Genomic DNA, 26,942 nt, shown 5'->3' with positions numbered 1-26,942 from the left:
AATACTGTAAGGGAAAAACGTCAGTTTTCCGCGCATCCTATAAACCAAGCAAGACTAGAACTCGGAGAATTTCACCATCTCTATAATAGTTTGAGACAGGATCCAAAAAAGTTTTTCGAATATATGAGAATGACAAGCGATACATTCGATTATATTCTGTCTCAAATTTCGGATCGACTGCAGCATAATTGGCAAAACTGCCACAACAGACCAATCTTGCAAGAGGAGCGATTGATGCTTACAATAAGGTACATACGTACGAATAATTTTATTGGAGAAAAATTAACATATTCATTGGTAAATAACAAAAAAAAAATGAAATATTTTAAACATTTAGAATATTGTGAATCTAAATCGGATATTCATTGTTTTGTGCATTGTCATCACATCTAGCCGTGGTGTTTTCAGTGTTACATTCAATATAAATAGGTATTGATTTATTAACCAGTTCATGTACCAGCTGCAATACTTTGCCACAATTTATCCAAAATGAACCTGTTGTGGTGGTTTGGATCTTTTTGATCCCAAATTGCAGGTTTTAAAAATACTGCACTTATAAAATCTTCTGTGTCCATCATCGATAATAGCGAAGAAATTACTAGCCTACAATTTCTACGCTCTTATCGATGATAGCGAGCGAAGAGTGACTTAGCGCGCTGCTCCGACATGCACACTTCTATTAAAATACATGCATTAATTTTCTACGCTTCGCTCTTATCGACGCTCTTATCGCTTATCACAGCTCCGACATGCACGCACCCTAAGAAGTTACGTCACTAGTCAAAAATCAAGAACAAATCTTTGTGTATTAGAAAATCGCTAGTGAAAAATCATCGAAGAACGTTGTTCTCCATTACTCTAAACTCTCCAACAATGGCTCCTGAAGCTATGAAAAAAATCAAAAGCAAGTAATTTAGAGAAAGGAAATTTTTGGGAGAAGTCAGTGAAAGTCTACCTCTTAATTAATGTTTTAAGAAACTTTCTTTAGTGGACCTTCATCCAAAAAAAATAAAAAACAAAAACGAATTCATAATACAACCACAAGTAAAAAGAAAAATATACACAATCACACGCATTTCGTGCCTTTCGCAAGCAAATGAAAAATACAACGTTGCCAAAACTACAAAGACAAATTAGGCATGACAAATAAAACGCATTTATTTAGATGTTGTATCCGTAATTCGCGTAATTTGTGCTGTACCCAAAATATCTGTGTATTAATTAAAATAATTATTTGTGAAAAGTTAAAAAACCTCATCAGAAATATGAAATTAATTAAATTAGTCAACGTCGCGTTACATAAACAATTCGTCGAATACTTCATTAATCTGGTTTGTCCACTTGCCCAAAGAAACAGGGCGGCTGACGCAATGCGCTATAAAAACCAAAATGTAATAACTTTTTTTCTGTTTTAAATAAATAACCAATAAAATTTCTTTTAATACACAGATTGCTAAATAAATTTAAGAAATTAAGATAACACCAAAATATTTGGGTTGAGCAGCGCCAATAAAGCACTGAAGTCGACAATTTTCGTACAAAATTTAATTTCGCTGCACCTTTAGCGCCACGTCTCTGAGTAGATGAACAATAATGACGCTGATAAATTATATATTTAGTCGAGAGTGCGACCAACAATTTCTCGAAGGCTTTATCATCGAAATTTGGACGACCCAGACGTGGGAAGCAATTACTGCTGCCGCTGGTGCCGACGAGAAATTTATCTACTCAAACGATTGTTAGAAAAAAGCCAAAACGAATAATTACACACAAAGATTTGAAGTAGCTTCCTTATTTCCTCTTATGGTATTCTAAACTATGTATACCTGGGACTCAAATGGTGCAAGAGTACGAAACCATACTCAAGCAAATTTTTATGCCAGACCAAACCATAACGACTAACCCTGAATTTGCCTGGTCTCTCTCTCGATTGCATCAGAATTCTTCGACATAAAGATAATTTATACACCTGGTCACAGTGGCATTACGGGAAACTGCAAAGCCGACTAGCTGGCCAGACAAGCGACCTGTGTGCCCGCGAAAGGAGACAACCTGCGCTCTACTCCTGGAAGGATGGGCTTTGCACCAACTCAGCGAGCGCTGAGCAATTACACGAATGTGTAAGGTCGCGAAGTCCTTCTGGTCACGTTTGGATAGGAGGCGGTCGAGGGATATTCTGAGGATGACAAAATCTCATCTCTCAAATTGTCTGGGCATCCTTATGGGGCACTGTCCGCGGGGTATACATGCCGTGAGACTCGGAATTACTTCGAGTCCTTTTTGCGTCAGCTGTATGGAGGATGAGGTGGAATCATCTCGGCACCTGCTCCTCAGCCGCCCATCTCTTGCAGGACTAAGATTCAAGCATTTTGGTTCTCACTTCTTTTCTGCGCCTGTTGATATAGCAGGTCTTGAAAACAAAAATCTGATGAATTTCATCAGCAGCATAAAGAGGTTAACACAACCGCAGACTAGTCACCGTTCGTAGTCCACAAACACTCAACCCTTCCCCCCATCCCTTTCCCTTTCGTCCTTTTTTCCTTCACCTCTTTTCCCCCTCTTGCAATGGTATCACAAAGAATGAACCAAACTTCTTTCGTCCAAGTGGGCCCACTCTCTGGGCAATCATCACTACCTAACCTAACCTAATGCTGAATTTACACAGACCAATACGAATCTCAAAAATCGAGAAAATTTGTTTGCGTAGCCCATGCGTCCAGGCAGTTATTTATTTATTTATTGATGTCTAGAGTTAAATGCCGCAGACATTAGGAAAAATTAGAAAATCCTTTTTTTTCGGCAATTCACTTTTTAGCAACTGCTGTTGAGCGAATTGGACAGAATCAGCTGATGGGCTGACGTCACTTGGGTCACCAAGCGGTTTGTTTTCGAAAAAACTGAGATTATGTGGAATGATATACGAAAAAAATCAATCAATGATAACACTTCGTTGCCAACTGAACAACGACTGATTGGACGAGTGCGTAAATATGTGTGAAATGATAGTGCGAATTTCGGCTGGCGACAAGATTGTGTTGGTGACGTTCTCAATAGGTGAAAACAATATTAAAATCTTCTTTTTAGAGTTCACTTAAGAATTTATTTATTTTAATTCATTAAATATATTATAAGAAATAAATGATTCAACGGTGAGAGCAAAATCTACCGAGTCTTAGAGATTTTTTCTGAAAATCTCACTCTATTTGCTCTATTAGATTCAAGAAAAATTCTTAAAACATTGAAAATGGTGTTGAAACAAAACGATTCGTGCAAAAAGAGAATTAGAAGAATTCGGCTGTAGAATCTCCCAAGTGACGTGGCAAGTGACCAAAGTTCCCCTAACAATTTATTTTTTCACCATAGCTAAATAGCAAACCTGGTGATCTATCATCCTTCAAAAATTATTTGCTCTGACTTCGATTCTTTCGCGAATTACAACGAAACGTCGCCGAACTGACCAATAGACAGTTACGAAGACAATGAGAGAGTTGTGAATGTATTAGTAAGAGAGTGTGAATGTAGCGCTATTCTCTGGGTAAAACTATTCTCTTCATGTAAGCTCCAATTGCACAGCAATACAAATAAATAAGTAGAGAACGACCGAATATCAGTCCGAACTGAACTTCGGCGAATGTTATCAATCCGCGACCGAAACTTAACAGAATATTTTGCTGTTCTTTCTTTTCTAATAAAACGTTTCCAAATTCTAGGTTTGCAGATTTTGGATTTGAGAGAATTTTCAACTGTTTCCATTGTGTGTTTGATGGAAAAAATTGTAGGCCTATTCGTTTCGTCAATCGTTAACAAGTGGCGAATAGATGAAGCAACTGGTATACAAGTAAATAAACATAACTTCGTTGCGCTGGAGAAGAGCTGGCAAAAATTATATTTGTTTGTGAAAATACCTAGTGACTTATAACAGTTTTATGAGGTGTACCGCACTCGCTAGCGGTAAATCATGCTCGAAAACTTTTTTGTTGCTTTCACAAGTAAATTTTTCTCCAAGTGAACCAGAGAAAGAGAAATAGAAGAGGCCTAATATTAAAATTCATGCAAACCCAACTCAAACATGAAAGATGCGTTTGAAATGGGTTTGGGTTAGGATATTTGTATGAAATTTGACATGTGTTTTAGCTGATGTTTGCCCTTTAACACGCTAGCGACAGCAAATACAAAACTTTACTGTTTTTTGTTGGTTCCATTCAGCTGAGAGTTTCAGGGTGTTATCAATGGAATTCAACAAAGAAAAAATTCCGTAAATTTACACTTTTTCTTTGATAAAAATGTAAGCGATGTGTAGTTACACTAGAAAAATAATTATAAAAATTGTATCGCATTGTAACAGCTATTTTAGACTGTTATTTAAACATTTTCAACGAAATTTTCTTTCCAGAACTACGCCGAAAAAGAAAGAAATAAAACACATTTTAAATAAAATTGATATTTCAATTGGTAATATAACATGTTTTTATTTAAAATTTAAGGACAAAAATAATTTAGAATATTCAGAATAAGTTTATTTTACAGTACAAAACCATAGCATTAACTATAAAGGCAGCTCACAGCCAAAATGATACAGTTCTAACCAACTTTACACAGTTGCAACCATTTTGATAATAAAAACTGTCATAATGTATTTTTATTATTTAAATTAATATTTTTTAGGGTATCCCCTTTTGTCCATAATATCTTGGAGCCTCTTTGGAACCGAATCCACCTACTTCTTATTATACCCAGAGGAAATCGTTTGCCATTGCCCGTTTAACACATTTTTAAGGTCAGACTGGTTGCAACTTTCACGTTATCGAATCTCTTCATCTAGAACCGACCACAGGTTCTCAACAACACTCAAATTTGGCGATATCGCTGTTGTTGGACTAATATGCGGACAATGCCAAATGCGCCAATGACTTTTACAATAGCCGATTTATGCTTTGGGCCGTTATGCTGATAGAAGTGAACATTTTTCAGAATTATTATTGTAAATTTTGTGGCAATTATCCAAATGCTTATGCCTATCTATACTATTTTCAATAAAAATTGAATTTCCGGTTTCTTCAGATGACATTCCTCGTTATACCATTAGTTGTCCTTCTCCGTGTTTTACTGTGCTGCCCAGATTTTGTGGTTGTAGCTCTACATTTGGTTTTCTCAAAACAAAACTTTTGCCGTCTAATCTGAGAGGAATTATGAAATTATGCTGTTCGAGATGTTCTCACCCTTATTTATATGAGCTTTTGTAAACTTCAAACTACAGGGTTCGGGGCACTCGAAGTGTAACCAACTTCAGATCGCTGGCTAAATGACAGTCCAGAGTATTATTTACAAGCGCGCGGAAGCATTTTTCCCGAGAGTAAACGCGAAGAAAGAAGATCAGTAATGGATTTCAAACGTAATATTGTGATTGCATTGTATTTAGCTGGAAAACCACAACCAGCGATTCAAATACCCAAAGAACTGAAAATATCTGACCGTAGCATCCGCCGCATACTGAAAAATTATCTCAAAGTCAAGCCTTACAAGATCCAAAAGGAGCATGATCTCACACCAAAGCAGCAACAAGTCAGGCTTGAGAGAGCGAAGGAGTTGCTTCAATTTCCGAACATTGATGAGAAAATTTTTCAAATTGAGCAATTCGTATACTCCCAAACGATAGCGTTTATTTGAGCGACCGTGTACGAGAATTTGAGTCATCGGTTGGCCACCAGGAGGCAGCACTGGCGTCAAGGTAAACGCGAAATATTATCGGGAAAGTACATATTCTGGAGGTTACTTTGAAGCCGTGGGCAGATAAACATTTCGGTGGCAGACCATGGACGTTTCAACAGGACTTGGCACCGTCTCAAAAAGCTTGAGTGAAAAGAGAATGGCTAAAAAACAACGTTCCGAACTTCATAAAGTCCACACAATGGCTCGCAAATCCGATTATTTTCTTTGGGCCATTTTGGAGAGGAAGGTCCGAACTAAAAGAATCACCAGTCTCGAACGGCTGAAAAAAGCCATTGCCCGCGAATGGGCCAAAATACCTGTAAGTCACATTCGGGGGCAGCTCGCGATTCGTTTATGGACCGTCTCAAGGCCATAGTCAAGGCAAAAGGTCATATCGAGCAAAAGTAAATAAAAATATCAAAAAATCTCGTTCCGGTAACGTAGAACCAACTCATTTCTTCTGCTGGCGAAGTATCTCTTGGCTGGGTACAAATCAGCAGATCAAATTTCTAGCGGAGCCCCTTGATACCAATCGGGCCGCAGGCAGAGGATTAGCTAAAGCGCGATGTAATCTCAGTTTTCCCTCGGGTAGCTTGTAAAATAGGTTCTAAGTATGAATTATGGGCCATGGAACGTCTTCAGTTGCTCTATTGACTAGTTTTTGTCGTGAGAATATAAAAGCGCGACCTTATTATTTGAAAGTACCCCATAATATCTGAAAATATTTGGTGTCTGAAACCTTCTCTATAGCACCACCGCCCTATACAGAATGGGTCGGTGCGCGACTACTATTCGGAAGTGCTCCCACCCTAAACAAAAAAAAAAAGAAGTGCACAGGTCCGAAACTTCGGGCACGAAACACTAAATGATAGAAAAGGTTCTTTTCTGCCGGTTGTCACACGGCGGGCAATGGCAAGCTTCCGCGAGTATTTCTACCACCAAAAAGCCCCTCATAAAAAACCATTTGCCGTTCGGAGTTCGGAGTCCGCTGAAAATTGTAGGTCTCACCATTTGCGGAAAAATATCAAGGCGCACACTACAAAACGGAAGAGCTCGGCCAAACCCCCAAAGTCAAAGTAAATGTTTTTACAGCGTCCTTACAACACTCTGAGTGAGATTTTCATATTATTTTTTGGGTTGAACAGGACGAGTCATAACACGTGCGTATGCCTATTACTATTGGACACATAAGTAGCAAATTTCCTTTATAAAATATAAATCCCAAAAAATACCAAGCGGGGTACTGCATTGAATTTTCAACACGGCGCAGAAAACTTTACATTTGTTTGCTAGTTGGGCCATTAAACAAACTCGCAACATCTAAACACTGACTTAGGAATTTAAAAAACAAATATTTTACCTCTTTGTTTAGGTCCAGTTGACTAATGAAGGGACTCAAATCAACATCCCCCACTTCCGCTTGCTCACTGTCGCATCCACTGCCCTCCGGTTCCTTCTTTATGACTGCCACAGTAGACGCCACATTTAGGCTGCTCGAACTGGAGCATGCCACTTCGTTGTCCAGCACAAATTCCTTATCTTCCTTATCTACTTGTTCAGTTTTAATGCGGGTAATATCTGCGGGTTCTGGATATGTGTCATTTAAAGCACCAGCACCAATTGGTTTTTCTTCATCTCCTTCCACTTCTTCTTTCACAGCATCAGACGCTGCTGTCGCAGCACTCGCAAAGCTGGGAAAAAACATGTCCAAATTCAAATCAATGTAAGTGTTGTTGAACGGTTCATCCTTGAGCGGCAAGCCAGCGTACGGATTATTCACAGCGAGATCACCAAAGTCACGCAAATCGGCTAGATTTTGTTCCCACACCGAACGTTGGTCTTGAAAGTTTTCCGAATTGAGAAACGCATCCAACTCCGATGTGGGCAGTCCCATGTTGCTGGCATTCGTACTGGCGGCAGCTGCTGCCGCTGCAGCATTGGCTGCCTGCTCCAGCGCAGTGGCTCCTGCCACATTCACGGTTCCGCCAGCATTAGCCGAATTACTCGGTGTTGCTTGCAACTCCGGCAAAGTGGCCGTCTGGTTTGTGCCGCCGTCATGCTGTACGTTCAACATGTAAGCGGTGACATTGTATTGTGGCGGCGTGGCATCGTGTTGTCGATCGTAGCGTATTAGATCCTCAATCAGCGGCATCATAGTTTTACGATTCGCATACGGATACTCCACCATCGGTACGGCGCGCAACATTTCCAATTCCCAACCGTCACCATCGCGCAACTCCAGCTGCGAGTCCCAATTGTGTAGGCGATTTTCCGGATCCACTTGCAGAAGGCTTAAGGCCAATGCTATTTGAAGCATTTTCATGGCGTACGATTTCTTGTTGGAGATCATTTTGAGCCGTCTTAGTGTCTAAGCTGGATGTTATTCTATTGACGGTGTCTTGTGCGTGCGTTCGACGCTTGCACCAGCCTCTGTCACCCGCACCCTCCACAACCCCCGTCACGTACCGAATTGTCACTTATTAACAGCGACACTGAACATTCAGTGAAGATCGCGCCGTCGTTGCCGACGCAGCCGCAGACTCAACTGCCTTGAGTTAGAGGTTGTTTTGTGCGTTAGTGTTGTGATATTTTTCGTTTATTTATTTTTTTTATTTTCTAGCAATAATGAAATATTTATTACGCTTTACGTTCTTTGTTTTGTTTTTTTTTTTCAATTTTTCCCCAGATTTGGCTTGTCGCAATGTTTAATTGCTTCTGGCTTTTACTGCAGTCGTTTCTCTGCTGCTGAATGTTTTATATTGTTTTGCTGCGCGTCCCACACAATCGATCTCTCAGCCTCGCAGAGATAAATCCAAATTGTAAAGAATTAATTAATTCTTATTGCAGCGAATTCTGAAAGAAATCAGAGAAAATTTCTTAATGTACAAATGACCATATAAATATACACAGATATATGTATGTACAGATATGTATTTAAATGATTAAGCTGATGATGTGTGAAGGATGTTTGAGTGTTGGCACAAACGAGTCACATAAATAATGATAATTGAAAAAGATTAGGCTGAATGCATGAGGAAGTTATCCGACATATGGATTCATACATTCCAGTATGAGCTTCTCCACATCGAGGGGGCGATTCATAATTTCACACACGATGTTATGGTTTGCTCGCTAATGAGAAAATGTTAAGTCACAAATCTTTGTATCCAATGACTTATCTGTAAACCTGGGGAAATATCAATGTGTGTAACGTCCCATTGGTGCACTTGCATGAGAGAGATGTGGAAATGTGAACAAAAATGCAAGAAGAAGAAGAAATTACACGAATAAATTGCACAAGTGCAACGTCACACACACAGCAAGATTTTGGCAAATTCGCTGAGCGCAAAGTAGCGGTACCACGATCGGTGCCAACTTATTATTATCTCCAACGTGGGTTTGTAGAGAAACTTCTTTACTATAAATTCTGAAATGGTTTGTTTCTTATAGCAGAATTAAAAATGGGGTGATAAATAACAAGTGTATTGGTTCTACTTAAACTGTTGTTCTTGTTGTTGTAGCAGAAATGCTATCCCCTGCCAGTGTAGTGTATATCACCGGTCGTCTTCGTGTAACACATCTAACCTTTAACTTGGAAACTTGCTGTTTCGACGGGTCCATAGGGAGAGGGGTGTAAGATGAGTGAGTTTAGTGTGGCATGTGAAAAGGTGGTTAGTGTCGTGCGGGATGCCTTCACATGCAAGACGTATGTTAACATAGTATGTCGGTTAACTAGCCTTATCTAGTGAACCGTTAATCATCTACTTAAGGGGGGAGCCTGCTTTAGAGGCTTTAAAATATCGATCTTTTTTTTTGTATAAATGTTTTCCCAAATTATCCAAGAATGTGTCCCCAAAATTTCAGAAGCAAATTAAAAATATTTTCGGAGTTACAGAAGAAATTGTGAGTAAACGTCGAGCAGGTATACGAGCGGCCGGATCGCTCGAAGTGCGATTTCTCGGGGTTTTTTTTTTACGATTTTTCCTAATTGGGGGGAAAGATAGGGAAAAAGTTAAACATCCCATCGAAACGAGATAACATTAATTGTATTCGAAATTAAATTCTCTTCTAGTTCAACCTAAAAAACCTTAAGAAAGTTATGATTAACCCACTTTTTAAACAATCTAAAGTGATTTTGTTTTTCCAAAAAAAATTAATTTTTTTTTTTAATTAGCGAAAAATTGTTGAATTTCTCACTTTTTGTTTAATTTTCTTGGTTTAACTAGAAGCTATAGGTACCATACTAACATAAACATTTTTTTGGGTTTCGGGTTTCAGATGAAAATTGCGACCTGCATCTTTCCCGCCACACGACACATGCACACTCGAGGCGCCTCGGCAAAATGCTTGTACCAGGCATAATATGGCATATATTTTTATGAAAAAATTTGGGAAGACTGTTGAAATATATAACAATAACACCTGAAAGTTTCGTTTCAATCGAATGTTTCTTTGCTTGCCAAAAAAATCCACGAAAAAATCGTTTTTTTGTAGCCTCTAAAGCAGACTCCCCCCTTAAACTATCTCTCTCTTCGGTGAATGTAGGGCCTTTGAAGTTTCGCAGGAGTATATTAGCGATGTGATAGATTAATGGTTCAGAACTGCGATTTATTATTATTATTATTTTTTCATAAGAAGGTATTAACATATTTTCTGGCAATCAAGACAGCCACCAACTCCCTAAAGAAAAAAGTAACTATACTGTATACTATTTTCAGAAGCATTTTATTGCTTTTTAATAAAATTGATTTCAGTGACTAAGAGCTGGCTAGACAGATCACCTCTGAAAAAGTGTCCCCAAAATGCGAGTGAACTGAAACTCTACTAATTACTTGTCAACTCTTCAACGCTGGCCTGAGCATGGTTTTTGCTAAGTGGTAATGCTGTTATGACCTAAAACTGATGAAACTTAAGGGGGGCCTCTTATCAGTTGGCTTAAAAAAATCGATATTTTTTTCACTGCAATCGATAGATATATTATAGGAGAATATGCCCTCAAAACTTTTTAGCTGAATTTAAAGTGATTTCGCAGTTAGAGGCCTGTGTACCGTCCCTCGTGTGAGTATACTGTCTACCTTCTGAAAACTTTGAAAGAAGTTTTCTCAAAACCATGTTTTTGAAAATGGCGTGTAAGATTTAAAAAAAAAAAACGACGAAAGTTATCGTTTCAAACTGATAATCTATATAAAGATAATTAAAATGCGCAACTAATTAATTAAAAAAAAAAAAAAAAATTCATTTTAATGTTATTTAACACCTTTTAAAAAAAAAAAAAATTGCGAAAAAAGCACTTTTTTTCAATAATTAATTGTGTGTTCATTTTTTCATATTTTTAAACAAGAGTAGTCTATTATATGGGGGAAAGCCTTCAGAATAAGCCAATATTTTTCTTTTGTGTTTCAGGTGAAAACTACGACCGCAATCTTACACGCCGTTTTACTAGCGCGCAACGAGAAGCTGTGCGAGATCCCTCATATGTTCGCCATTTAGTTTCTTTATTTATATTAAGAAATTGTTTATTACTCTTCAATCATACCTTCAAATAAATGTAAAAGATTATTCCTGTGTGTCGCTTTTTTCGCCTCGAAAAAAAATTGAGAAAAACTACCTTTTTTTGAAGCCACTGATAAGAAGTCATTACAGAGGACTGAGCAGGCAGCCAAGGACGGTCACTCCAACAGAATTCACCACACATTTATGGGAAATATTTTATTGCTAAAACAACAATAACTACAGCTGAGCGACAAGGATGATAGAAAAATGCTTGAGGGGCCATTTGGATTCTACGTCATTCGTTTTTTGTTTCACAAAATTTAGCTTTAGCTTAGTGAAACACAAAACGAATGGGGTCGGCATATCTGTCGAATTCGCTCAGAACCGAATAACGGTCTGCGAAGTAAATAGTACACCTCTAAAAATCGTTTCACCATAGCTGAGCGATAGAGAAAGTTATGCGAAGCCATTAGACTGGCTACTTAAGTCGCACCGTTTTCTATAGCACTTCCTTCGCGATAGTCGGGGGGTCTACTTGACAGAACGACGCTCAGAACTGTTGCTAGGATGGTTTTTTCGACAATTTTTGGGAAAGATTTGAAGTTATTCTTATAAGAGCTCCATCGTCAAGCAGCGAACGGGAAGAGTTGAGGCAAAAATATACAGATTTTCAGCGCTTTGATTTCATACAAATCTTTTAGTTGATTAAGGCACCGAAAGTGATAATGCGTACTACGTAGTTCTAGTTTTTCAAAACAATAGCGTAAGCTAGGCAAGGAGCCTCCTATCGTTAAATATTTTTAAATAAAAAAAAAATATATTTGGCGACTCTATTTTTATACAACTTCTGAACAAACATATAATTTTTGCAAATTTTGCACTGCGAAATTTTCTACGCATTTACGAGTGCAAGCAAAAAAGTCAAGGCCATCACTTCAAGGATTTTGTAAAAGCGCATTTATTTATAATTTTGTATTTTTCACATGAAAAACGTTTTGCACAAACAATTTTTTTCACATCTGCTGTCTAAGTTCAAAACAAAACAAAAACAAAAAATAAATAAATGAGATTATATTTTTAGATATTTTTCCTAATATGCGTATATTGCAAAAAAATTTCACCCAGTCGAATTAAATAAAGGATTCTGCTGAATTGGCGGAGGTGTTAGAATGTTAGAATAACAATGGCGACAAAAAATTGAGTATGTATGTGTGTAAGAATGCTGGATTTAAATAAAATTATAAAATTGCCACTTTTCCACATTTCCTTCATGCATTAATGGGAAGAACGCCGAAAAATAAAAGCTAAAGCGATGAGTGGCAATGAAGCAGCTGAGGTTGAATGCTGTTAGTGTAATGCAATGGTGTTGCACACACACGCACTTGCGAGGATACCTACAGTAATTCACATAAATAAGTATCCACATCATAATTCAAGTAGCATAACAATGATTCTGAAATGTATTTTCTTAAGTTTTTCAAAGCTCAATTTTGTTTGCTTAGACTAATAAAATATTAAAAATATTGCCGATCATTTTTTTTTTTAATTTTTTTTGTTAAATTTTTTTTTTTTTTTAATTTTTTTGATTTAATTTTTTTTGTTTATATAAATATTTTGAAGGTATTTATGAAGTTCACATGAGAAAAATTTTTCTTTAGTTGTTGTTGTTGTTGTAGCAGTTCCCAAGGTCCTGCCAGTGCGGTGTAGTCACCGTTCGTCATCATCTAACTCATCCAACGGTAGGCCCAGTATAACTTCAGGCCCAGTGTAACTTCACATGCCGGACATATGTATATTGGGTATGTCGGGGCCAATTCTAGATAAGTAGCAATTTAACTTGCTACAATATCCAGAACGTAATTGAGCCAAAGTTACGCGGGTCTCACGAGGTAGCTAAAGCACTTCGTATGGAATAGGTAGTGGTTAGACTCCGATAACCGCATGCAGGGGTCGGGAGTTTAGGAAGGTGGTAAGGAGTCTCCCGATAAATATCCGTCTAAATATGTCTGATCCAGTAGTTGTAGTTGTGTTTGGTTCTCTAGACAGGGCTAGTTTACTGGGGCGGCAGTCCTTGGTCAGGGAAAACCCGAGTCATTCCAGTAACGTAGAACCGGCTGCCATGGGAATGTGTTTGGTCCTGCATCTCGTTGATGCAGTCAAATAGTTGTCTCTTGACTCGCGTGGGAGTTGGCTTAGGCTCAAGCAAAAGTCTGCCTACGGTAACACCCAGACAGAAATTATTTGCTGAGCATTTTACTGTACTCCTTGAACGGGAGATTCGTTGTGATGGTGTTGCAGAGGGGGGGGACATCAGGAGGCATCCCGCGTCTGCGCTGATAGCAGTATTTTGACAGGTTTGGAGCTTTGTCCACTGCCAATCACTAGTGCCAGGCGACTAGACGGGCACAGCATAATTCAGAAACTGCCGACTAATCGCCTTATTTATTTACGCAGATGATTCAATCCCAACACAGCAAGGATAAACCTCTCTCTGAAGTTCGCATCTAAATGTGTTCATGCTGCTTATAGATACTAAATTTTGGGGAAGACAAAGATATTCCTTATTTTTCGGTTTGTCTTTAGTCATCACTGACGCAAGTTCCCGCACAAAATTCTTGAAACCTATAGTACGTTTAAGTAGTGGTTTTAAAAAATTACAAAAATTTTAACTCGGAGCAATAAAGTCGATATGAAGTCTATTGATGTCTCATATGTGATCTCTTAGATGCAACTTTCAATCCGCGCGTTTTAAAGCTTTTTGTGGGAAGTTCCTTTTAAAATTATGCCATATTCTCTAGTTTAGTAATATTTTGGAGTGAATAGATTTTCTTTCTGCGAGCTTTTGATGTATTGTATTTATTTATTTTCTTTTTTCATTAACATTTCGAAGATTAAAAAAAAATAATTGCATTCAACGGAAGCTTATCTAAATTTTTTTTGACTGAATACAGAGCATCAGCGTGTAATGGAGAACAGTAAATAAGTATATATGGATGTATGTATGTATGTTGTTTAGATGAATGAAAATCTACAAATGCGGCCAGACGTAATAAAACTGCATGCACCGAGAAACGTTAACTCCCCTAAAAATTACAGAAAATAATCGATGATGTTATATTGATTCTTATAATTACACCGAGGAATTTAATTTTGTCATATTCTGTATATATGTACATATATATGTAGTATTTAAAGATGTTAGCATATGTATGTATATGTAGATGATGGCATTTTAACAACACCGCGTGGGTGCTTTATGCGTAAACAACAACAAATGCAGAATAAACACACAACATACATATGAATGCTCTGCAATGTTCGCAGTTACAGGCATTCTACAGAGACATGTCGTTCACTCACCTTTTCGGGCTTTTTTCGCGTCTACTACACTTGCACCGACCGTCTCAGCACTCGTGAGCGAAAAAGTATTGCGACGCAATTTGCTTGCCATGCAGCTGCTAACCCCTACTAGCAGAGTTTCGGTTTTTTGCAAAGCAAAGACGATTGGCGCTCCTTGGCGTCGGCAGAGTGTGAATGTGAGTGTGTGTTAAGGTGTATTTATTTTTCCAAAGGAATCAAATTCTTGTTATTGTTGCGCTTACTTTTGTTTTATTAGTTGAATGATCCTGTGTTGAATTCTGTCTGCCCTCACTTACTTTACGTCCACGTGGGAGCTGCACAAACACCCACACAACCCACAGAATTTACTCTCATAAAACACTTCTTTATTTTTCGTTGTTGTTTGTGTGTGTGTCAAGGGGTTGTTGGAAAGTGCAGGGGGCTGGGGGTGGATGAGAATTTAATTTTATGTTGTTTTTGGGTCACTGTCCGGCGAAAATTCCAAATTCGAAGTTGTGGCGACTTGTGACAGAGATTTTGTTGTTGTTGTTATTGTTGTTGTGATGAATATTTTGAATTAACGTGATATTGACTAGTGCGTCACTAATTTTCAAGCAATGTGCACTTCTCGTTGTTCTTGTTGTTGCTATATCTCGCGCTCTACGTGCGTGTCCTTGAACTTGGCCGACGTACTTTCACTTAGATAAAGAATGATAAAAGTGTGGCCAAACAATAGAATGAAGTCTTTTTATAGACCAAATAGAGAGAATGAAAAAAGTAAAAATATATGTACTAAAAAGCAAACACAAACAAGAGCTAACAAATACGATTTGGCGCTGGTGAAGGCACCGCATGTGTCTCCTCTGTTGGAATAGAAAACATTTTGAAACACTAGAGTATCACCGTTATACATACATACATATGTATGTTTAGTAATTGCTTGTTGGTTTTATTGTGGCTGTTGAAAAATGGTGTTGGTTTGGCAATTATTCTAAGTAATTTATGTATGTATGTATTTTCGAACAGAAGAACTGCGGCGTGAAATGGGATTTCCATTTACATATTTGCACTGACACTTTCCAGTCCTAATGGACAGCGGCACTATTTGTTTAATGTATTTTAATTCACTTTGAGAATATCACTGAGGTTGTAGTTTTTTTTTTTTAAGAAAAATTAAGGAAAATGAGAATTCGCACGCTCGCGCATACACCTTTGGCACTACATAACACACAAAAGCCTCTTCGCTGCCTGCTATTCATTACAAACACCGTTTACCTGTTGTATTTGTATTTTTTGTATTTGGCTTTCTGCGATTAAGTACCGAGTTAGAAGTGCTGTTATTAATTATTTTGTTGGTTTGTCAAGTAATTTTTACAGCAAGCACTAGACTTAACGTCTACCCACACATACACAAAAAACAAACAAAAAAACGATCAAATAAAGCCTCACAATTTAACAGGAAAACATAGGAATAAGAATAAATATTAGTAACTACGTGTGCATGTATGTGCGCATATACAGACATATGTAGATGTGTGTATTTTTTGTTTGTTTGTTTTAAATGCTATTATTTTTGCTGCTTCCACTTTACCACTTGCACTGCTTTGTTGTCTTAATCAGAATATTTTAATATTTCACAAACTTTTATTGGTTTAGCTCTGCAACGGCAAATGCGTTTACCGCGCCGACTGACTTTCTGTTTGCTATATGCGCTTTAACATATTTCACAAATTCACATGCACGCAATCGTTGGCTATTCGTAGCATTACGATACCATTGCCGACATTGGTACAACATTTTTCGTATTCGCATGAATCACTACCCGCGCATACAAACATACATACTCGTACATATTCGCACACAACTCAACCTAATTCATAAGTTGTTATTGCTATTGCTGCTACTACAAATGCATTTCAAGTATCAACATCACTGTTGTATTTTAGTTGTTGTTGATGCGCAATGTTGATTTCTTTGTTCTCTGCAAAATACGCGGTATGGAAAACGAGTGGGCTAGTGGGTAGGTTATTCATGAGCTTACATATGTATGTATGTACGTATTGGTTTGTTTAGTAATCGAACGCTTAGAAAAGGAGTGTTGGCGTGTAGTCTCTTTCCTTTTTTTTTCTTTTTTTCTTACTCTTTATTTGGCTTTTGAGGTTGCCGAAGTGTTGTGTCAGCAGAGAGACACGTGAAATTGGCTAGTTAGCTGAGTAGCGCTGTGCGTGAACGAATACTCCATGCCGATCTTACCTATTCCGACGCAGTTTGAATTTTTGTTTTGATAACAATACTGCCAGTTTTACTCTTGGTAAACATGCAGGCACACATACATACATACATATGTATGCATTATGCGGTGCTCTATCCCTTTCTGCCGTTAAGCGGTGCCCGAAATGCCGAAGCGCACATGGTGAAGTTTTGGCTTTGTTATGGCCTCTGGTGACGCTCCAGCATGCTGTCCAGCAGGCTTATATGTGTGCGTGTCGGGTGCTTGACGCTAATATCTAAAATTTTTGATTTTCATCAAGCAAAAGCCGACAACAAGTATGTATGACACGAAGCAAGTACGAGTGTCACCCGACACGCACACATATAAGCCTGCTGGACAAGCATGCTGGATCGTCACCAGAGGCCATTAGACATTACCAAAACGACTCTTTAAGGCTTAATTTCTGTTTATATAACTGTGTAATCTCGAGCAATAATCGCCTAATTTGCTTTAGAAACAATTGAGTTAGTTATGTATATATTACAATTCTTATCTTATAATTACGAGTAGAGTATTCGTAACAATTTTCTTCATTTACTCATAAATATGTATTGGCGTGAGTAATATACGAATTAATTCGTAAAAAGTGTACAAGTATCGAGTATAGTAATGGAGAAAGTCAAGTGACAACATAGTACTTGAAAGCAAAGTTACAACAGACGCTCATGCCTTGCCGGGTTAAATGAAATAATGAACTTAAAACAAAACAAAAACAAATAAAGAAAAACGTGAATATTAAACAAAATAATGAAAATTATGAAAAAATAATGCATATGAAACAAAAATAAAGAGCTTTAAAAACTAATGGACATAAAAAATAATTAATTAACATACAAAATAATAAACATTAAAAAAATAATTTACATTAAAAAAATAATAATTAACATTAAAATAAAATTAGAAAGAAAAAACAAATACCGAAAAAAGTCAAATAAATATTAAAAAAAAATAATGAACTTGAAAAAAATTCAAAACATTAAAAAAAATTAACATTAAAAAAAATAAACAACGAAAAAAAGACAAAATAAGTATTTAAAAATATTATGAAAAAATAATGTACATGAAACAAAAATAAATAGCATTAAAAAAATAATAACGAATGTTAAAAAATAATGATGAACATTAAAAAAAAAAATTTTAACATTAAAATAAAATAAAAAAGAAACAAATAACGAAAAAGACAAAAAAATTATGAAAAAATAATGCACATGAAACAAAAATACAAAACATTAAAAAAAATCCTTCAGAAGGCAACGGGAAACCACTGAAGGTATACTCTCCCATGACAATTACATACAAACAACGCACAAATAATAGTAGTAAAAATATTATGAAACACTTAAGGAGCTTAAATATTGCGACATGGAACGTACGAAGTTTATACGAATCAGGTAAATTAGACAACACAATCAGTGAATTTAACAGACTGAAACTTGACTTTCTTGGTATAAGCGAAACATGGTGACAATCAAACGGCTGAATAAAAAAAGGCGTACACTTTTATTACTCAGGAAATTACTCTTCAAGACATAGAAGAGGAGTAGGCATTATGATCGCGCAAAAGCCTTGTGGGAAAGTTAGCGAATTTATTCCATACTCTGACAGGATGGTGATCCTAAAATTGAAAACAAATCCAGTTGATTTAAATATTATCCAAGCATATGCTCCCAATGCTGACTATACTGATGACGAGATTGAATGTTTGACCTTAAAAAGATTCTAAAACATGATATAAATATAATCATGGGCGACTTCAATGCAAAAGTAGGAAACAACAAATGTGACTGTAAAATTCTGTCTAGGAGACAGAAATGAAGGAGGAAATAGACTAGTGCAATTTTTTCAAGAAGAGGAATTCATAATTGGTAACACGTATTATAAATTACCAATAGGGACGGCTGTACACATGGAAATCACCACAAGATGGAATGAGAAATATAAAACGTAATCAAATTGACTACATCTTGATTAACAAAAGATTTAAATCATCTATAATACGGGCAAAAACACTACCATGCGCAGACGTTCCTTCTGATCATAACTTATTGCTGGCAACGATACGAACTCGATTAACATCACGGAAAACAAAACAGAAAAAATCCCATATCGATATACAAAAACTGGAAAACGACGATATTAGAAATGACTTCCTCAACAAGCTAAATGAATTATTGACAAGTTGCAATATTGGTGAAAATCCGATTGAATGGTGGAATAATACTGCTGACAAGATAAGAATACTGACAACTAATATACTAGGAACAAAAATTAATGTAGCAAAAGAAAAATTGATGAATGATGAAATTCTGAACTTCATGAATGAGAGAAGGAGATATCGGAACATAAACATTGACGAATATAAACGTAGAAACAAGGAAATCAGAGACAAAATAAGAGACGCAAGAAATCAATGGATGGGCAGACTATGTGAGGATATAGAGCGATTAGAAAAGTTGCATGATAGTTTTAATTTACAGAATATAGGTATTAAAGTTAATGGGATATATATAAATAACATACGCTACGCAGACGATACAACGTTAGTAACAAACAATTTCCAGGATCTCCAAACTGTTGTAAACAAAGTTGAAAAACACAGCAAAGACTTCGGGCTAAACATAAATATTGATAAAACCAAATTTATTATTGTAAATAAAAACAGCAGAGACTATTCCTATGCGAGACTAACCATAGGTGGCAAAACAATAGAGAGAGTAAACAGTTTCAGGTATCTGGGTGTATGGTTGAATGACCATTGGGACCAGGATCAGGAGATAAGAGGCAGAATAGAAATGGCTAGAGCGGCCTTCATGAAGATCAAAAAGATACTGACAAGCCGGGACATACCAATCGGGTTAAAGACAAGATTTTTAAAATCTTATGTATGGTCAACACTCTTATATGGATGCGAGACCTGGACATTGAAAACCGTAAGCATACACCGACTATTATCTTTCGAAATGTGGTGCTATAGAAAAATGTTAAAAATAAGCTGAACATAATAAATAATGAACATTAAAAAACAATAATGAACACAAAAAAGCATATAATCAACATTAAAAGACGCAATGAACATTTAAAAATGTATGAACATTAAAAAAATTGCAACATTTAACATTTATAAATACATAAATACAAAAAATTTAACAAATAATTAGCAGTAATAAATAATAATGAAGATTCAAAAAAATTATTAACTTTACAAAAAAATAAAAAAACAAATGTGCCCTAAACAAAAATCGTCTAAACTGATCCAAATGTTGACTTGCTATCAATTAGGGTTGTATGTACATACATACGTAGCAAAAATAATAGGAAGGCGACGAATTTCCAAGTTTTAACCTTTTTTATTGGACTAAATTTTTTTTGTATTAAATTTTTTTTGTATTAATGTTTTTTCTTTTTTGTTTTTAAAAGATTATATTGCACTCTACAACAAAAACTACATAACTCAAAGTTTCACAGTTTGTATATTACATAATTCACAAAAATTTAACAAATTTAAAAAAAAATTAATTTCCACCTTTTATTAAGAATTTTTAGAAGATTTTTAGACATGCAGTTTTATAGTTTATATGTTTCAAAAGGCTTAAATTCTCTTTGGTTTTTGACAATTTTTTTTCTAAGGTGTTACGTATTTTCTTCCAAATAAAACTTTTCCGAAAATCTGCTTTATATTGTAGAAAATAATCAACAACGTATGCAAAACGTGGTTAAAAATCAAAGCGGTTTTTGAGCAACGTCAAATTTTCATACTATTATCATAAAATTGAATGAGCCATAAAACTGCACACCTTGAACATTTCAAAGATTCTGATCTAAACGAAGAAAATTGCGATGAATTGTTTTTTTAATTAGCTAAGATTTGTCCTTTAGCTAAATTTGGTTTTTTTTGTGGCTCCGACCCCATGTGTTCTCCCATCACTTCTTTTGAGAGAATTATTACGAATTTTTCAATGAAATTCACAGGAGATGTTCACTTCGTGCTTATTTTGCTAAAACTAGCACCAACACTATTCTGTTAATAATAGTTTTTAAGTTATTTGTTGATAAAGTTTGTCTTTTATCTTCACCAAATTTTGATAGAATAAGTGCATTTATCACATTTATTTTAATAAATATTGAAACTATATTAACATACACATACGTTTTTAACTCTTTTTATTTATTTATACCACAAATTAACCATTTATATTGCATTTTTAAGTTGCTAACTCCAAATATGCCAGCTAAATTTACAATAACTGAAAAGCATGGCTGAATGGAGTGCTGCCAGAAGCAAAAAATAAAAAAAATAATAGAATGCCATTGAAAACGAAGCAACATAGGAACATAATTTCCACACACTCTTTTCTGTTAGAATAATGAAGGAATGGGGGTTTACAACCTCTAAAGTGTATATATTGAGTTCATAAATACAATAAATACAATATCGATATGATTTTCGAAATACAGTTCCGCTTCACGTAAAACTCCGATGTGCAGCGGAGACGGTGTTTGACTATTAAGGGTGATTTTTTTTGCAGTGCGGCCGAAGGCCGCCTACGAAGAAGAAAGTTTTACGCAAAAATACTGTGGACAGCATAGACGGTCTGGTATCCGCCTATTTTATTTATTTATTTTTTGTAAGCGCCGTCGAAGGCCGCCTACGCAGAAAGGAGTTTTACACAAAAACACTAAAATTTCTCCCATCCTACTCGAATTTCTCCTATCGTACCTACTGGGAATGCATCCCTGCATCTTCGAAAAACGGTAATTTTTACTTTCATTTTGTTTTGCATTTTCGTGTTTTCCATTTACCGTTGCCATTTTAAACGCGTTGCAGGTTTTCACAAGTTTTCGATTCAGTGATTTACACTATATTTAATAATTTAATAATACAAAATGAGTCAAATGGAAGCAGGTAATTTATTTCTTATAAAACATATATATATTGAATTATATTAATATACTTTTTAGATGATAATATCCCGTCCACAAGCAGTGGAAGGACCCTGCAAGAACCAGCAATTCGTACAAGCAATGTTCTCACTGCTGCTGAAATAAAGCAGCGCTGGAATTTCGCAAAAGTTATAAGAACATTGGGGACAACAGAGCTGTGCGTCCAATTTGCCGAGGATAACGGCCTCATTCTGCGGTCGAAACTATGTGCAAGGCATAGGACACAGATGACACTGCAAATGAGGGGCTGCCTAGGAATTTTCCGGTGCAGAAAAGAGTCATGCCGAGATAAATCTGGGGTGTCTAGAGCGAGCGGGACTTGGTTCGAAAACGCCAAGATTTCGCTCCCCCATATATTTCACATAATGTATGGGTATGCACATCACTGGTCGAATGCCATGACTAGAGAGGAAAATTTCGTCGAGGGCTCCTGCTTGTCTAAGGAAACAATAACTGATTGGTACAATTATTGCCGTGAGGCTGTGGCATCATATCAGGTTGACAAGCAGGAGTCCACAGGAAAAATAGGAGGACCGGGCAAAATCGTACAAATAGATGAGAGCAAATTCGGCAAAAGGAAATATAATAAAGGTAAATTTTGTATGCCTGCAATATAAAACATTTTATTAATTAAAATATTTCTGTTGTAAATTTAGGGAGAAGAGTGGAAGGCCATTGGGTTCTCGGGATGATAGAGGACGGCAGCGAAGACTTAAGGCTGGAGGTATGTCCGGACAACGTGCGTTCGGCGGAGGTGCTCATACCTTTGATTAAAAAGCATGTGGCGGAAGGCACAACAATCCACACGGATTACTGGAAAGCCTACGACTGCCTTCGCGATCATGGGTATGAGCACCTAAAAGTAAACCACAGCGACCCGGACAATCCGTTTGTGACGAGCGATGGTATCCATACGCAGCGGATAGAATCCCAATGGAGGGTGGTAAAAAGGTTTTTTCAAAAGGATAATTATAACAATCCGAGCAACTTCGCTTTTTTTTTCTTTTTTTTTAAATATATATATGTATAATATAGTGAAAATTTGGAATTAAAAATCGCGCGATTTTCGCCTGCGGCGCTTTTTTTTCTTTTTTTTTAAATATATATATGTATATATATATATCATATATTCATAATATAGTGAAAATGTGGAATTAAAAATATATATATCATATATATATATATATATATATGAATAGACGTATATCATATAGAAATAATTTGTAAAATTTTGTATTTCTAGTCATTTATTATCTTCTAAAATTGTTTATTTATACGATGTCTGGCAGCACTTCGGCTGGTTGTAGTAACCAAAATAGGAGGATTCTTGGTCAATTTTACAATTTTTAAACTCAAATAACTTAAAAACTATAAGCCTCCGGCCAGTGAGGTTTTCACTTTTGGATAGTAGAATACCCCCTCTACCCCCCCTTATACCCCTTTTTTTAAAAGGGGCGGGAGAACAAATGGGGATTTCCCCTTTTTTGTATACTTTTATAAAAACATATATACAAAAATTAAATAAAAAGAAAAGTGATAAAAAAAATTAAAAGAAAAATAATAAAAAAAAAAATTAAAAGAAACAAAGAAAAAATAATTAAGAAGATATAAAAAGAAAATAAAAAAATAAAATTTTTTTAAAAGTTAAAACTGTGTAATTCGTCGCGCTCCTATTATTTTGCTCACGCGTGTACATAAAATGAAGTTCGTTGAAGATAAACTAAGTAAACAAACATCCTCATACGCACAAACTCTATATTTTACACTTTTCATTACAAAAAAAATAATGAGTAAATTTAATTTAGACAAGTATACAGAAATTACCGCAAACTCTTATTTTATGCCGTGTAAAAAATGCATAGCGATATCTGTTAACAGTACCGCATCAGCTGAAAATATATTTTTCCCCTACGTAGGGAGGCATAGTAAATTGAAAACTATGAAGCCGTTTTTCTCAACTCTTGTTTTTTAATTTTTTTGTTTTTTGACACTTCCACATTAAATAATCGAAACAAAACAGGATTTCTTTCAGGTCGCTACTAGCACTCGTAATATCCCCTTCTTACATTGTTTTTAAACACGTGCGTTGGCAACACTGTTGCAACAAAAGGGCCAATTGGCTTAGACCACAACAAAGCAGGTAGGCGTATTTTCCCAATAGAGGGACCAAAATAATAACAATAATAAAAGAGAGAGCGCATCAAATGGGTCAAGTCCAGAGATCATCTTTTGCCGATTTGGTTAATAGAACGAAAAGAATACACAAAATCCAAGCAAGCGTCGAAAGCAGAAGCAGTAAAAATACAATTTTAAAGGTAAACACGATTTCTCGCACTTACTCGTATGTCTGGTAGAATTAATTTAAATTTCTTTTAGTATTTTTAAGTCGACAAAACACACACATACACACAACGATTGCAACTACATCGAGAAATTTCTATGCAATCACAATTAAAAGAAGATTGTTGTGAAATACATAAAACAAAGTGTGGGCAAAAACTATGACGTTTTCCTTTCAACTTGCATTCGTGTCGGAGCTGCAGTGAGAACATATTTTTGACGCTCTCCGAGTTGCATTTAAGGGCCGGTCAACCATGAACAATTGTCATTATGACGCAGCAAAAAAACTTCACTACACTGCATGCAATCAAATGCCAACAGAAGCAAGCGCTGAGCTACGCGCACATACAATACCAGCTGCTGCTACTATTGCACTTGTTCACTTCCATTTTTATAAAACAGCAGCACTTTTCACCAATATGTTTCCTTTCTTTACGTGTTTTTTACACTTTGCAGGGCTAGTACATACATACACACTTTCTTTTCTATGTACAATAAATTCATAATTTTTCACAAACGCACTATTCCCGCTCTAATTGCATTCACAAGAGAAAATGTAGCCAACAAAGTCGCAGCGGCATAGCAGGCAGCACTGAATTTCTTTTTATTTACGCCATGCCATTCGCGTATAAAAACATTTTAACTAGAAAATTGATAATCTGCAACGCCATCATAATTTTATTTGTCAGAAGTAGATCGTAAACCGCAAAACTTGATTTGCCTGCACTTTGCACGTTTTTCTTGGCGTTCGCTGCCTCGTAACTTCGCTCGTTCGCCCGTCGACGACAATGTTTTCGTATCACAAATTAACTTCACACACTCACTAAATAAAAATGCCGCAATGGCGTGCAATTCCAGTTTTAAAACGTTTATAAATGCTTTATCGCTTACTTTTACGGATTATCGCTTTGTTTGAGCAATGGAAATTAATTCGTTTTCCTTTCTTATGCTTAATTTATTATAACTAGCAACAGACGCATAAATTTTGTGTTAATTTTGCTAGATTCTTCATTGAACTGAACACACACAACAACTACAACTCGTTGTCATACGAATTTTTTACGTTTACTTTTGCCATCTTGTTTCGTTGAACTTATTCACCACGAGGGATGTGTTGAAATTTAGTGTAAAGATAAAAGCTCTTCACTGTTGGAAAGCACTTCGAATTGGAAAAAGAGAGCGGTGGTGGAGTTATAAGCAGGCCAGTGTGGCATTTACACATTTTTTCTAAATAGTAAATATACTAAATAGTACTTTAGTAATAATTTTTAAAGAGTACGTCAAACTTTGTAATATGGAATCATTACCTTAATGCGCGTTCGTATTGTTCAATATTGCAAATTTCATAAAGGTGAACAAAAAAAATTAAATTTTTTCAGCTTCTTCCGTTTTTTTACTAAGTGCCCATATACATAGGGAAACATCCGTGCGAGAAGGATGGAAGGAGAAGAGAGAGAAGGGATTTTGTTGTTGTAGCAGCAATGCTATCCCCTGTCAGTGTAGTGTATATCACCGGTCGTCTTCGTCTAGCTCATCTAAAGGTAGGCCCAGGAAACATGCTGTTCAGCTTTGTGCTTCTTATTCGTACTTTCAATACCACTCACCAGCGTCAACGTACGCCCATTATCAGCTGACACGATGAAGCAACGATCTACGATACTACGGAACCGAATGTAACATCAGCATATATAATTGGCGCGTACACCCTTTTTGGGTGTCTTGCCGAGCTCCTCCTCCTATTTGTGGTGCGCGCCTTGATGTTGTTCCACAAATGGAGGGACCTACAGTTTCAAGCCGATTCTGAACGGCAGATATTTTTATGAGGAGCTTTTTCATGGCAGAAATATACTCGGAGGTTTGCCATTGCCTGCCGCGGGGCGACCGCTATTAGAAAAATGTGTTTCTTAATTTTGGTGTTTCACCGAGATTCGAACCAACGTTCTCTCTGTGAATTCCGAATGGTAGTCACGCACCAACTCATTCGGCTACGGCGGCCGAAGAACGCAGCTGGGAGAATAAGGATAATTTTGCTAGTAGTAGATTTAAAAAACTTGTGGGACACATTTATGTTGATTTCTAAATTTTTTTTTCCATTTCTAGATTCTCGAGTTAATTTTAAGTTAAGTATTTATATATGAAGTATTTTTAATGTATTTTTTTCTTATTCAATATTTATTATTATTAATTTTTTTTTATTTATATATTGCAAATAAACAAAAAAAATATTTATCATTTAATGAAGCCCGTGCGCAGACCCTCAGATTTAGGAGGGGTTCCAACTTTTGTTGCAGTGCTATTTTTTTTTTTTCATATCGATTCATGTCAAACAATTTTTTAAAATTTTGTCTGGGCCTTCGTGCGCACTGGCCTGTATTTAACCAATCCAGTCTGCCTTCTGGATGAAATATTTAAGAAATATTAAGAATACGTCTCCGAACCAGAAAATGCTAATGAAGTTAGCGTCAAAAGCAACGCAAAAACAATTTTGCCGTGTGAAACATCAAAAGAGAATTTCAAGTGTCTCCCTTCCAGATGTCTCTGTGTGTAAATCGGCACTAAGGTCGTAAAAAAACTACAAAAACTTTAATTCGTTTAATATCAGTCGTTCAAACGAATATTTAAAAAATATATACATACATACATATTGCTTTCAGATATGAGGTGATGATGTGCAAATGTTTGTATGCAAAGTTTCATTCGGAGTAACACGAAAATTCGGTTAAGCAACCAAAACATTTACATGCACTTTTTTATTGCAATTTGGTGGTTTGCATGTCCAAAATTCAATGAGAATGTAAACCAACAACAAATAAGAAGTAAATCACTTTGAAATTCGAACCACTAAATC

At 36.2% G+C, this 26,942-nt stretch overlaps 1 protein-coding gene across 14 annotated transcripts in view; it reads right to left on the bottom strand.

Moving 5' to 3' along the window:
• Positions 1-26,942, bottom strand: part of LOC128855456 (segmentation protein cap'n'collar) — a 287,928-nt gene that overhangs the window by 211,085 nt on the left and 49,901 nt on the right. For 2 of the 14 annotated variants that reach the window (XM_054090367.1, XM_054090378.1), the window contains exons 1-3: positions 24,986-25,135; positions 14,563-15,285; positions 7,070-8,562 (exon numbers count right to left, since the gene is read on the bottom strand). The exons of 2 other annotated variants lie outside the window; for them this stretch is intronic. In XM_054090367.1, coding sequence (XP_053946342.1) covers positions 7,070-8,059 — 990 coding nt within the window. In that variant the 5' untranslated portion in view covers positions 8,060-8,562; positions 14,563-15,285; positions 24,986-25,135. 10 more of the 14 variants (XM_054090369.1, XM_054090370.1, XM_054090372.1 and 7 more) reach the window with 10 other exon arrangements.

Source organism: Anastrepha ludens, chromosome 2 (assembly GCF_028408465.1).
Source record: "Anastrepha ludens isolate Willacy chromosome 2, idAnaLude1.1, whole genome shotgun sequence".
Lineage (NCBI taxonomy): Eukaryota > Metazoa > Arthropoda > Insecta > Diptera > Tephritidae > Anastrepha > Anastrepha ludens.
The sequence above is the reverse complement of the archived record's forward strand: the minus strand, read 5'-3'. Positions and strand labels throughout refer to the sequence as shown.